The following is a 12,619-nucleotide window of genomic DNA, read 5'->3' on the forward strand; positions in this document are numbered from 1 at the left end:
TGAACCAAAGGGTTGTGGGTTTGATCCCCAGTCAGGCCACATGCCTGGGTTGCAGGCCGGGTTTCCAGTGGGGAGCGCGTGGGAGGCAACCACGCATTGATGTTTCTCTCCCTCTCTTATCCTCTGTCTAAAAATAAATAAAATATTAAAAAAATATATCACACAGCCCATATTGTTCTGCAACTAGACTTTGTCATGTAGCAATGTTTCTTGGTGCTCTTTGCCTGTCCACGTCGTTCTTTTTAATCACTACATAATATTCCATAGCCACTTCTCTGCTGAGGGGCCTTGGGCTGGCTCTTTGTGTTTCCACGCTCCCCAAGATGCTGTAATGAGCACCCCTGCAGCCACCTCCGTGCACATTTGTGCAGGTGTTTTTCCGGAGTAGGTAAGAAGGGATGTATTTGCTGGGCCAAGGGGAATCTGTATTTTAAATTGTGGTGTTACCATCAAGCTGCCCCCAAAAGAAGCCCAGTTCACACCCCACCTGACCCTTCCATACCCCGGATGTTTTAAGGAGGGGTGTCAGAGTGTGAGTCCAATAGCAGTAGTACAAAAGCAGTAAAAAAAATTCTTTTAGAATTTATTCTACAACTGGGAGCAACTAAGAGAGTCACGACCTTGGAGGAAAGGACATATTTAACTTGAGTGATAGGGAAGAAACGAGGCAGTAACGGACAGCATCACGGGAAAGGGAGCGCGTGGTTGCCAGAGCAAGTTCTCAAAGGAACAGAACTAAACTAGAACTAGAATACACAGGGAACGCTGACCGTGGGCAAGAAGAGGGTCTCTTTCATGAGCAGGGAGGGGAAAAGAAAAGGATGGACAAGAAAACAGACAGTCACGGGATAGGTCAGAAGCAGTTCTCACCTGTACAATCTATTTGGGGGACAATAAGTTAGGAGGGAGGTTGACTGCTGAGAATGAGGGGGGTTCTGACTTGACAAAGATGAAAATGGGCACCGTGGGAGAATCGGGAGAATAACTGAGTGAGGAAGTATTCTGACTGCAGCATGCAAAGCCAGGTGCCCTCCCACAGTACCTACACCCCAAGTGGGGGTATAGCAAAGTCAGGTGGGCAGATTCAGCAGGGGAGGGATTTTGGCAGCCTGGCACCAATGAATTAACAGGCCATGGAGCTCAATGAAGAGGGGAGTGAAGAGCAGAGGGAAATAACACATGAAGAAAAAAACTGTCCCTGGGTTCCTCATCTCAGTGACGGTTGTCACTAAGGACCCACCACTGGAGTCAGAAAAACCTGGTGTCATTCTCGGTTCCCCTCGTCAAGCTCCGTCCATCTGGATTCATCAGGTCCACAGCCTGTCTGTGTCTGTGGTTCACCCACTTCCTTTCCTCTTCCTCGGTCCCTCTGCCCCTCTGCCCAGCTGTCCACAGTGCTCTGTTAATTCTGTTAATGGTTACAGCACAGATCTTTGCATCCAGATTGTTAATTTAGTGCTGAGAAAAAGCACAAATGTCTTGCAGGGCGAGACAGGAAATGAGTGAAACTGCCAGGGACTGTGGCACTTGGGAGAGTCCTCTGCCATCTGACAAGGAAGAGAATGCAGTCACGAAGAAATGTGAGCCTGGTATTTTGCTAGATCATTCTATTTATTTCTCTTTTCTTTATTTTTTTAGATATTTATATTTTTAACAAATAACCTAAAATAGTTTTATAGAGACATCTCCTGATTTAAATGGAGGCAAATTATCCAAATTTAACATAAAACCATTGACGTGTTGAGGAGTGAAGCGTACTGATGTCTGCAACTTACTTTGAAATACACCAAGAGATGCACTGGCGGGTGAATAGAGGGATGGATGGATATGCGACAAAGAAAATACAGCAAAAATGTTCATTGTAGCACCTGGGTGAAGCATAGACGGGCGTGTACTGCACAATTCTTTCCACTTTTCTGTATGCTTGAAAATTTTCATAGTAAAATGTGGGAGGAAATTTTTTTCATTGAAAAAGAATCGTGAGCCCATGAGCCAGTACTTTGTTACTGACTGTTACAAGTTGTAACAGACTTTATGAAAGCGAGGTGGGGGTGAATTAGTTTATAATAAAAAGGACATGGAACAGTCCCTAGAATTCTTAACAAATGTTAGATATCAGTTGGAACGGAGGATATGAAAACAGATAAAAGAGCTGGGCAACTAAATGGATTTCACCGAGGACTTTCATTCAGTTTTCATTACAGTGCAGAGTGTAGGGACCAGGGTTCCGCGCTTGTTAAACGATGTTGCTCTGAGTTTATACTTGTAATTTTCATCTCTGCGCCTCACGTTGTTCATTTTTAAACTGCAGTACTGAGACCCGGATTCTAAGCTGCCCTGCAATTCCCAATTTCTGATGGACCTGTTCCCTTCCTTGTTTCCTCCAGTAGGTGTCTCCCTTACTCTTCCCCTTCCCGGAACGCCTTCCTCAACATAAAAACTACATTTCCCAGGAGGGCCCACAGGCGTGAAGCCGCGCAGTTTTTCGTGATCTCTCCACGTCTTTATACCTACTTCCGCCCACAAGCCACTTCCTTTCCTTTTGGCAGCGCGGAGCGCAAAGATGGCTGTGCAAATTTCCAAGAAGAGGAAGGTGAGATGTTGGGATTCGGATCGAGGGAGGCTGCGGCGCCGTGCGGGTCTGGGCCTTCTCCAGGGGCTGTCGCGGGTCCCGCAGCTCTGTGCACTGCCCCTGGAAATGGTCTGGGCCGCGCGGATGGTGGCGGATTGAGTACAGGGTCCGAGGCCGGCAAGCGCGGTGTGGAGTGGAAAGGAAGACGATTTCTGCCCGTTCCGGGCGGAGCGCAGGAATGAGCCCCGGGCGCCTCTCCTGTCCCGGAGAAGGTGCTTGTAAGCACTTATTGGTCAACAAATGAAATCAGTAAACGCGTTGGTATTTTGAGAGCGTGAGCTGAGCCAGATCGAAGTACTGTGGCTTCGGGAGGGGCAGTAGCGGTGTATTCTTGCTACCTTACTAGTCGTGCCCGGGTGCAGCCTTCTGACCCCAAAGGCCTTAACTGGACAGGCTGCTGACATTTTTTTTTTTGCTCCATCGAGGGTCCAAGAAAAAGCCGCGGGGTATCGGAGGGAGGGAGCCTGGGAGGAACGCTTCCTTGAGTTTAACTTTTCACTTTTCCACGGGAAAGAACCGTCAAGTCTGTTTGCTTAGGAATAGGCCGTTGGCCAATTTTGTATGCTCACGTCCGTGTTAAAGTAAAATTCGCACGCTTTTGTGATTTTCCAGCTGTCGTACATCAAGTAAGGCGAGGTAATGAGGCTGGGACTCTTCCCGCCGAGTCTCCACGGTGAGACTGCTTACAATGCTGCTTACAATGGTGACTTGAACAGTTTTTGTGTAGCGTGTGTTCATATAAATGGCAGCTTTAAAGACCCTTCAATGAAGAGATGATGACGAGTCTGACTGGAGGTGTGATTGTCCAGGCGGCTTCTGCTCGGTGCTGCGTTCTGCAGCACCGTTTTCAGGGCCCTGGGTGAAAACGACCACCAGACGATGACCTAGAGGCATTTGTCTGAGAAGGGTTTGCTACTTCCTGTTGGAACAAGGGTGATAGGATCCAGGACGGGTCCTTTGCTGGAGGTGTTGAGTTTTGATGAGGAATGCATTGGCTGAAAGACAGGCAGGGGGAGGTGAACCTGCATCTGTGTCCTAACTTTGGATTTTATTTTTTGGTTAGTTTGTGGCTGACGGCATCTTCAAAGCCGAACTGAACGAGTTTCTCACTCGGGAACTGGCTGAGGATGGCTACTCTGGGGTTGAAGTCCGAGTTACACCAACCAGGACAGAAATTATTATTTTGGCCACCAGGTAAGAACTCATTTGCCTTGCTGTCACCTGTAATTGTTACCTATGTTAAGGTGGTTTAGTCTGTAAGCATAAGCAGACAACTAGTGGATTCGGCCTTAGGGAATGCCATTGGTTTTTTAAACTGCATTTTTAAATCTAACTAGTTCTCATGGTCTGACAAATGAGGTTTTACTACTACATATATGCAAGACTTGAAGTTACATCTGGAATTTTGTGAGAGCTATGAACTGTCACTTTTACTCTCCCCAGGACGCAGAACGTTCTTGGTGAGAAGGGCCGACGGATCCGGGAATTAACTGCTGTGGTTCAGAAAAGGTTCGGCTTCCCTGAGGGCAGTGTAGAGGTGAGTGGTCCTGGCCAGCGCTGGAGATAGCTGTGGACAGCAAATAGCTCTTTTAGGGTGGTATTTCTAAAACCCTCATTGCACCAAAGACTTTATTGTATATTCACGACCAGTTGGTATGACAAGTGGATTAGTGTCTTGCTGAAGTTCTCGTGGCAAGTGGTAGGCGTAATCTCTGCTCAGTTCTGATTGTTAAGGGAATTTAGGGTCACCTTGGGTGTGGTGATGCTACACAGGCTGAGTTGGCTGCCCCACTGATGTCTTTGGTGTAGCTGTGGGAGGAGCGAGGGACGGGAGGGCAGTGAGGGATGGGGTGCAGCCCACAATGTGGGGTGTGTGCTGGGTGGGAGGAGCGGAAGTGCTTTAGAGCTTAAGGGGTGCCGCAGTGATAGATAGGGCAGTGTGTGCGTCCATGATGAATGTGCTGGTTTTTATTTGAAACCCATGGTGGAGGTAACGAGCTTATGGATGTACCCTGTTTCTTTCTTGAAGCTTTATGCTGAGAAGGTGGCCACAAGAGGTCTGTGTGCCATTGCCCAGGCAGAGTCTCTGCGCTACAAACTCTTAGGCGGCCTTGCTGTGCGGAGGTGAGTGTCCCTTTTTGGTGGATCAGAATACGGTGTGTCTTCCCTTCTGTTGTTTCAACAAGTGAACTCTCCGCACGTGGCAGGCTCTGCTAGTGTCTGAGGGTTTTAACGATAAGATACTTTGTGTCCACCTCCTTGTTGAGTTGGCAGTCTAGCAGAAAATAATAAAGAAGCAAGTTTTTAAAGAACTGGTCAGTGTTACTATGGAGAACTATTCTGAGTGCTTTGGGAGTGAGACTGAGAAAGAACTCGGGAGGGAGGGTAGGGCTCCTGTTGAAGTCATTCAGCTGCATCACTAGTAACTGTCCCGGGGAATATTAAGGAGATAAGGCTGTGCGTTTGGAAGGAAGCTTATAATCTGGGCGTTTGTCATTGTGAGCTGTATTTAGATAGTAATGTGAGGTGGGCTGGGCTGTAGAGGACTGCGGGTGGCGGAGGTTTGTCAGAGGAGTGGGTGGGAAAGGACGTGTGGAAGACCGCCCCCTGGTCTTAATGCCAACTCCACCACTTAAAATAGTGATTCTCAAAAGTTTGGTCCCTGGGCCAGCATCACTGCCATCATCTGAGGACTCGTTAGGGAAAATTCTCAGTCTCCACCTCAGACCCCCTGGCTTAGAAAGGGGGAGTGTAGCCTGGCTGGTGGGTCTTCAGTCCTGTGGGGGGTTCTGCACACACTGGAGTTCGATTTGGAAGTTCTGAGACCTGAGCGGCTTGGACTTCTCTGGCTCCTGGGTGTCTGTCTCTAAATGGCGATCGTTACACTGCTCTGTTCTTGTATGACTAGATGGGACCAGGTGAAAGGGTCTGCGGCCTGGTGGTAGGTCTTCCTCTACCTTCCCGTTGAAAGTGGTGGCTAGTTCCAATTAGCATCTCCCAGGTGTAAGCTAATGGATGAGTCAGGGCATGATACTTTAAGACTTACTATCAATTTTTATGGAACTAGAAATGTTCTTTTCCAGCATTCTAATAGTCAAGGCAGCTAGGAACCTAAATTGGTGGCTAGGGTGCCTAATGAACATGGTTTCTGGGGGTTGTGAAATGTTTCAGTAAAGGGGTTACATAGTGATGGGGGTACTTCTGGGTTCTTACTGATTGCTTGCCTCATTCAGAGTCCAGAGTTGGCAGAGCTTGACCAGACTGGAAAGGCCAGCTCCAGAATATTGGGCGGGGGGTCAACTTCGGTTGTACATTAGAATTGCCTGGGGGGTGTTTTTTTGTTTTGTTATAATTTTTAGAAAGTGCTTATTCTGAGCATCACCACACCCAGCTCCCCACGTTACCAATTTACTTGGCTTGGTGTGGGGCCTAGGCTTGCGGCCGGAGCAGGGGTGTCCGACCTTTTGGTGTCTCTGGGCCACACATTAAATACACGAACACTAATGAAAACTGTTGAGTGGGGGAAAAGGATTATGTGTTGGGCCGCATTCATAGCCATCCTGGGCCACAGGTTGGACACCCCTGTGTTGAAAACAGTGCAGACTAAAGAGAGGGAGAGAAATACCAGTTGGTTGCCTTCCGTGTGTGCCCCAAACGGGGACTGAGCCCCGCAACCCAGGCATGTGCCCTGATCAGGGATCCAACTGCCAACCTTTTGGCTTGCGGGATGTTGCCCAACCAACTGAGCTACATTGGCGGGGACTGTTTTACTTACTTTAAAATGGGGTTGGGTTGGGTGATCCTGTGTTTGGTGATAACACAAATATCTTTTGTTCTCCCAAAGGGCCTGCTATGGTGTGCTGCGGTTCATCATGGAGAGCGGGGCCAAAGGCTGCGAGGTCGTGGTGTCTGGGAAACTCCGAGGACAGAGGGCTAAGTCCATGAAGTTTGTCGATGGCCTGATGATCCACAGTGGGGACCCTGTTAACTACTATGTTGACACTGCCGTGCGCCACGTGCTGCTTAGGCAGGGTGAGCAGAGGGGAGCTCCTAGGGCAAAGCGCCTTGGTGCATAGATTTCCATGCACACCTCTGTGTGGGGGAGATTCATCTTGGGGTGGCAGAGCATGTTAGTGCTTGTCGGGTTTATTGATGCACTGAAGTGGAAGAAGGAAATGTTGATGGCAGTTAGATCCGAGAGTTGATTTGTCCTTGTCTCAGCCACCTGGATACCCTTCGGTGATGACACGATGACGAGTCAGAAAGGTCACATCCTGCTCTGGGTCCTTGTCAGTGCCATGTTCTGTGGCACTGCGTGCGTTCCTTTTGCAGAAGTGTCCTGTTCATTGATTGATTAGAGGCATTTGTCTGAGAAGGGACCAGATCCAGGGGTACTTGGGTGACTTGCTATTCTCTTCCTGCGCCCTGTCCTGTTGTGTTGTAGGGGCCAGTGAGACCACAGGTAGGTTCTAACCATGCTTCTAACTGCACTGTAGGTGTGCTGGGCATCAAAGTGAAGATCATGCTTCCTTGGGACCCAAGCGGGAAGATAGGCCCCAAGAAGCCCCTGCCTGACCACGTGAGCATTGTGGAGCCCAAAGATGAGATACTGCCCACCACCCCCATCTCGGAACAGAAGGGTGGGAAGCCAGAGCCGCCTGCCATGCCCCAGCCAGTGCCCACGGCGTAACAGGTATGTCTCGAGCGGCCTCTTGGGTGGAGTAGGGCCCTGTTTCTGTCTCCCTGTTATTACTTACCTCGCACACTGGTAGGCATTTGGCAGATATAATTGGATTATACTTAGTTTACATGGAAAAATTTGGGTTGGAGCCAAGGGCCTTTTAACTCAGGAGTCTGTTGGGAGGTTGGGTGTTTGGCCTTGTCTTTTAAATTCCTATGTTTTACTACAATGTTTGAAATAGAAAATTTTCTTTATTGTCTTATTTACTCAAAAATTTCAAGGCACTCTTGCTAGTAATTAGCTATCATCTTTCAGCAACCCCTTTAAATCAGAATGCCTGTGTTGTTTTGTTTTTTTTTCCTGAGTGTTCTTTGTGGTTGTTTTCATGCAAACCCTAAGGGGGAGTGTATATTCATTCATCTGGTAAATGAAAGAACCTCATACTCAGATGAAATTTCTGTTCTTACCGTTGTGCTTTGTTTGGTTTTAGAGTCTCGTTGGCGGCTGACTCTGGAGCCTGGATGTTGCTCTATAAAGACCTCTAATAAAAGCTTTTTAAAAGATGCATGGCCTGGTGATATATCCGGTATTTAGAAGGAGGGTCATGTCACCCCATCGGAGCGTTACCGGTTGAGGTTCAGGGCTGGCTAGCTCGGTGTGTCTGTGCTTCCCCTGGAATCCTCTCGGTTTCAGCCGTACTGTGAGGCAAGGGCCAGAACAGGAGGACCCACGCAGAGCTGACCACGGAGTTGCCCTGTCGGGGCTAAGTGGTGATGGTGAGGTCTCACAGCACCTTGACTAACTCCGCCGTAGTTCAGGTGTAGAAGAGGGATGTGTTTACTTAAGACAATTTTATTTTCTTCGTGTTTAAGGAAATTTACATTGCACATAGAAAATAAATCCACTGGCCATTATGCTTTTGGCCAGCCTTTGAGTTGAGCGAAAATACGCTTTTTCCGTAAAATAGAAGGCATATTTTTCATCTTCACCAATAACTTTATTGATCTGGATCTTTTGAGTATGTCAGCTCTCTCCCTCTATCTTGGCTTCTAGTGGGTAGAGCCCAGGGGTGCTGCTGACCATCTTCCAGTATGTGAGAGAGCCCACAGCAAAGAATTACTTGGCCAAAATGTCAATAGTACCAAGAAACTTGGCAAACCACTTTTGACACATTCAATCAGTCACAGCACTTTCTGCTAACACTGCACAAATCTTTGTGTTTCGGTTGTCTTTACCTTTATTGAAATAATAAAGCATAATATACCAAAAATATTGTATATCTTCCATCTTCGTTGGTAAAATGGCTGCACAAAACCACCAATTTTGAGAAGGTTTTAAATGCTCACTGATATGACAGCTGTCAGAATACAATCTAACAAAATTGTTTGGAATGTAGTTAAAGACAACTAAGTGCTACCAGAGCCTCTTAAGGAAAAATGTGACGGACTTTTGGCCAACCCAGTATTTTGGGTCCCACATGCTCTGGGTGTCGTGCTTCACATACTTGTTTAATCTTCAGTGTCTCTAAAAGTGTAAAGGGTGTTTGTGCCAGTGGTGAAGAGCTTAAAGCACAAGTAAAGGATATTTTTTAATTGTCTACTGTTTCAGCTCATTTTGAGGTGTTTTCTAGAGAGGGAGAGAAACATTAATGTGTGAGAGATACATTGATTGGTTGCCTCTTGCACACCCCCAACTGGGGACCTGGCCCACAGCCCAGGCGTGTGCCCAGACCGGGAATAAAACCAGTGACCTTTTTGACTCAGGCTGGCACGCGATCCACTGAGCATCCCCCCACTTTGAAAACCTCTGATGTTCATATTGACTTAGTCTAGACTAACATCTTACTGACTTCGTCAGTATTGATGGGCCTGAGACGCATCTCAGAGGTAATCCCCTTTATAAGACTGACTGATCCCTTGTGGCTAAAGCCATTAGCATTTTGCAGTTTTACAGGAAATGTTATTGTCTGAACTGTGCTAAGCTGCTTTGTTCCTGTATTTGTGGATTTTGTGTAGTTGGTTGTAAGGGGATCACTTTTACAGAAATTAGTTCAACTAAGGTTAGGGCAGCCCTGGTCATGTAGGATCTTAGCTTCTAGTACTGACGCAGCCAGTCAGGTGTTTGCGTATTGCAGTAGGCGATCTTTCAAATTTCCCTAATGAGTTTCGTGCAAACGTCAGCCCACTGAAACTGGAAATTAGTCCGCAGGGTTCAGTGTGCTGTTAAATTCCCACCAGGTAGTGCTGTAACCACCAAAGTAGCAGCTTGGGAAAGGGAAAAAGTTGCTTAAGTACAGATGCTCCTTGACTTAGATGGAGTTACATCCAGATAAACCAGTAAGTTAAAAATACCAGAAGTCAAAAATGCCTTTAATGTAGCTAACCCAATGAAATCAGCCTATCTAACCTTAAATGTGCTCAGAATGCTTATATTTGGCAGGTGGGCATTTTGTAGATATGATGGGATGTGAAAACAACTATCCAAAAAAACGCTGGCCACACAGGGCACCATAGAGGGTCAGTTGTTCGCCCTCGTGACGGGAGCCCTGGCTCGCTGCTCTTGCCTGGCATCAGGCGCGGCGCCACATGTCCCTAGCCTTGGAGAAGCTGAGATCCAACGTCATTTCTACCGAATGGGTGTCATCTGCACCAGCATAAACTTGAAAAATCACAAGTTGAACATTGTCCACCGAGGACTGTTTGTGCTGATACTCATAAAAATGTCCAAACCATAACTATTTAAATGTGCAGCTGGAATTGTAAGCACAACACCTATATAGCCATTACTTGAGATCAGGAAAGGGAGGGTTTTAAAAAATCTTTTTATTTTAGAAATCCATACAAGGTAAATGTAGAACCTAAGTGAGCACTTAATAACCACAGGGGATATCACCACCATCCCTCAGTTTGTCCCAGTGAATGGTGCTTTGTCTCATTCTCTTTACACGTCTTCCTTTAAGGTTCAAAGTTTCGGGTAGGAGCATCTGACCCAGTGGTCTGAGGTGACAAAGATAGCTGGCTCCTTCGGCTTTCATCATGGAGATGAGGCCCAGATTCATGCTTTGCCTCCTCCCCTGAATAGGCAAGGTGTTCTGCTGGGCAGCCAGAACTGTTGTGAACCGGCCTCTGGGACCACTGGTAGAAATGTAGCTGTTGGCAGCATGGAAGCCAGTGCCAGGGCCTTTAATGGACTTTCTACCAGAAGGCACTGAAGAGTTAGCTTGTGGTCATTACGATGTGTGGCAGCTGATGGTGGGGGTCTCAGAGGGGCTGGCGGCCGACAGCCCTCAGGCAAGGAGGGAATGAATACCTGCTGCAGTCTGAGAACGTGGAATAGGCCCAGAGGGCCAGCAAGGGTTGGGGACCATTTGACAGCCCTGCAGAACTGGGGAAAAGATAAACTGGTGAGGTCAGAAAACTGGTGAAGGGGGTTTGGGGGTGGGGTGGGGTGGGTGTCCCACCTCCAGACAGAAACAGGGCTTGCAAACACTGCTGCAGAGGCCGCTGGAGCCCCCAGCAGATGGTGGTCTGCAGGTCTGGCAGCTGTTGTTTCACACTCACTCCCAAGGGGGGGGTCCAGGAAACTTCAGCCATGTGCCCCAGCTTGCCAGTGTCCACGCCTGGCTGGGAAGTTAGGTAAAGGGAGGGAGCCAGCCAGGACGCGGAGGACTGAAGGATGCCCTTCTTGGCAGAGTGTTTTACAAAGGGCACTCAAGAAGCTGGGTTTTGCAGTTAGAAACCTGGGTTCAAATTCTGACACCAGCACTAATTCTCTGGGACTGGACCTTTCTGATCCTTGGTTGTCTCACTGAGCCGTTGCGGGAGGTAAAGGAGAGCCGATACATGTGTCTTTGTTAGTACTTACCACCTAATATCATCCCTGTTCGGAGACATTAACAGTTAAGAGCCCAGACCATCAGGCCAGACTCTGGATGCAAAACCAGGTCCACAACTCAGCAGTACGAGCACACATCTGCCTCCATTTGCTTGTCTGCACGTACGGATCCTTCACACAGGGCCTGACCTCATACCAAGTGCTTGGTGTGTGCTAAGCTGTTGTTACTATTACTACTAAGTTATGCTTATCCCCTTGGAAATTAATAGCTAACTTCACGGTAATGGATTCTCCCCATCCTAATTCTAAGAGCCCTGACCACAGGGGCTGTGCTTTCTGCTGTACTGGAAGTGAGCACAGCTGGGCAGGTATGAACTTGGCCTTTCACTGGGCCATGTTTCATCTTGTTGCTGAGCTCCCGTGTTGCTGCGTATCAGTGACTCAACATTTAGGTATTACTGGGAGTCGGCATTTTCTACCTCAAAGATGGTTTTTCTTAACTCTTCCTCAGGGACATCAGATGCTTGATGTTATTTATAAAACAAACAATTTCCGTATTTGTTATTAAAGCTACATTTTTAGCTTCATAACAGCATGACCGTGGTGAGGAGGTAATTATGTGCCTGGAGCCTACTGTGAAAGTGTCATTTAATCTTCCCAGCATCCCTGTAATGGGCAGATTCCATTACTAACTTCATTTTACAGTGATTTTAAAATTTATGCAGCATATCTTAGGGGAATGTGTGATTTCTGTTAGGCTTTGGAAATATTTAGAATATCTCAGAATCCCCACTTTGGGTTTGAGAATGAGTGACATAAAGCCCTAGGTGGCGAACACCTCACCTGATCCCACACCCTCACATTCAGGGATGAGATGCAGCCCCAGCAGCTCTGCAGTTGAGACAGGACCACTGGGCCCTGCCGCTCAGTCCTGCGTGGTACCATTGCAGCCGGCCAGGTGCAGGTGGGCCTGTGCCCTCTGCGTGGGGAGCACTGCTGGGGTGGGTTCATCCTGCCTCGTGGCGGCCATCGCCTGCCCCGTGACCAGCACAAGTATTAGCTCAGCTCTGACTGTACCGAAAAACGATGAATTGCACTTGTCAAATGGGTGAATTTTATGGGGTGTGGATTACATCTCAATAAGGTCACGTGTGTGTGCATACATGTGTATGAATTAAACCAGCAATTTCATATTTTCCATGTTTTGAAGGTATATATGCCCCAAATCAACAATGTCCTTTGAATGCAATGATGTGCTCATCAGCACATGCTGTGTGTGAGACCAGAACTTAGTTGTGTAACTGACCCCAGATTTCAGATATATCTCTAATAGGTTCCAGCCTGTCATTGCTTTCGGGGGTTTTCCGGTTTGGTTTGGTTTGGTTTGGTTTTGCATTTGCATTGTCAATATGCAGTATTTTTGATGGCTCATAATTCTGTGGAAGAAAGGACAGTCGTGTTTTTTGCTCCAT

At 47.5% G+C, this 12,619-nt stretch overlaps 1 protein-coding gene and 2 non-coding genes across 3 annotated transcripts; all 3 read left to right on the forward strand.

The window, feature by feature from the left end:
* The first annotated feature begins 2,483 nt into the window (after window positions 1-2,483).
* Window positions 2,484-7,876, forward strand: RPS3 (ribosomal protein S3). The gene is made up of 7 exons (XM_037131536.2): window positions 2,484-2,593; window positions 3,696-3,826; window positions 4,076-4,169; window positions 4,662-4,756; window positions 6,477-6,664; window positions 7,129-7,325; window positions 7,804-7,876. Exons 1-6 carry the CDS (start codon window positions 2,564-2,566, stop codon window positions 7,320-7,322), a joined length of 732 nt encoding a protein of 243 aa, XP_036987431.1. The 5' UTR covers window positions 2,484-2,563; the 3' UTR covers window positions 7,323-7,325; window positions 7,804-7,876.
* LOC119038966 (small nucleolar RNA SNORD15) lies at window positions 3,393-3,539 on the forward strand. Its single transcript, XR_005080515.1, has one exon. It is a non-coding gene; the product is annotated as a small nucleolar RNA SNORD15 (small nucleolar RNA).
* Window positions 6,867-7,009, forward strand: LOC119038965 (small nucleolar RNA SNORD15). The gene has a single exon (XR_005080514.1). It is a non-coding gene; the product is annotated as a small nucleolar RNA SNORD15 (small nucleolar RNA).
* Window positions 7,877-12,619: the final 4,743 nt, after the last annotated feature.

The sequence above is a fragment of the Artibeus jamaicensis genome, unplaced genomic scaffold (genome assembly GCF_021234435.1).
Source record: "Artibeus jamaicensis isolate MK-2021 breed Jamaican fruit bat unplaced genomic scaffold, CSHL_Jam_final contig_64, whole genome shotgun sequence".
In the NCBI taxonomy this organism is placed as follows: Eukaryota; Metazoa; Chordata; class Mammalia; order Chiroptera; family Phyllostomidae; genus Artibeus; species Artibeus jamaicensis.

What these genes read in the sequence shown, in the direction of transcription:
- RPS3 (XM_037131536.2), top strand. Translation starts at nt 2,564, where the DNA reads ATGGCTGTGCAAATTTCCAAGAAGAGGAAG. An exon ending in ATTATTATTTTGGCCACCAG is followed by an intron (nt 3,827 to 4,075) that starts GTAAGAACTCAT and finishes TACTCTCCCCAG; the next exon opens with GACGCAGAACGTTCTTGGTG. An exon ending in TCCCTGAGGGCAGTGTAGAG is followed by an intron (nt 4,170 to 4,661) that starts GTGAGTGGTCCT and finishes TCTTTCTTGAAG; the next exon opens with CTTTATGCTGAGAAGGTGGC.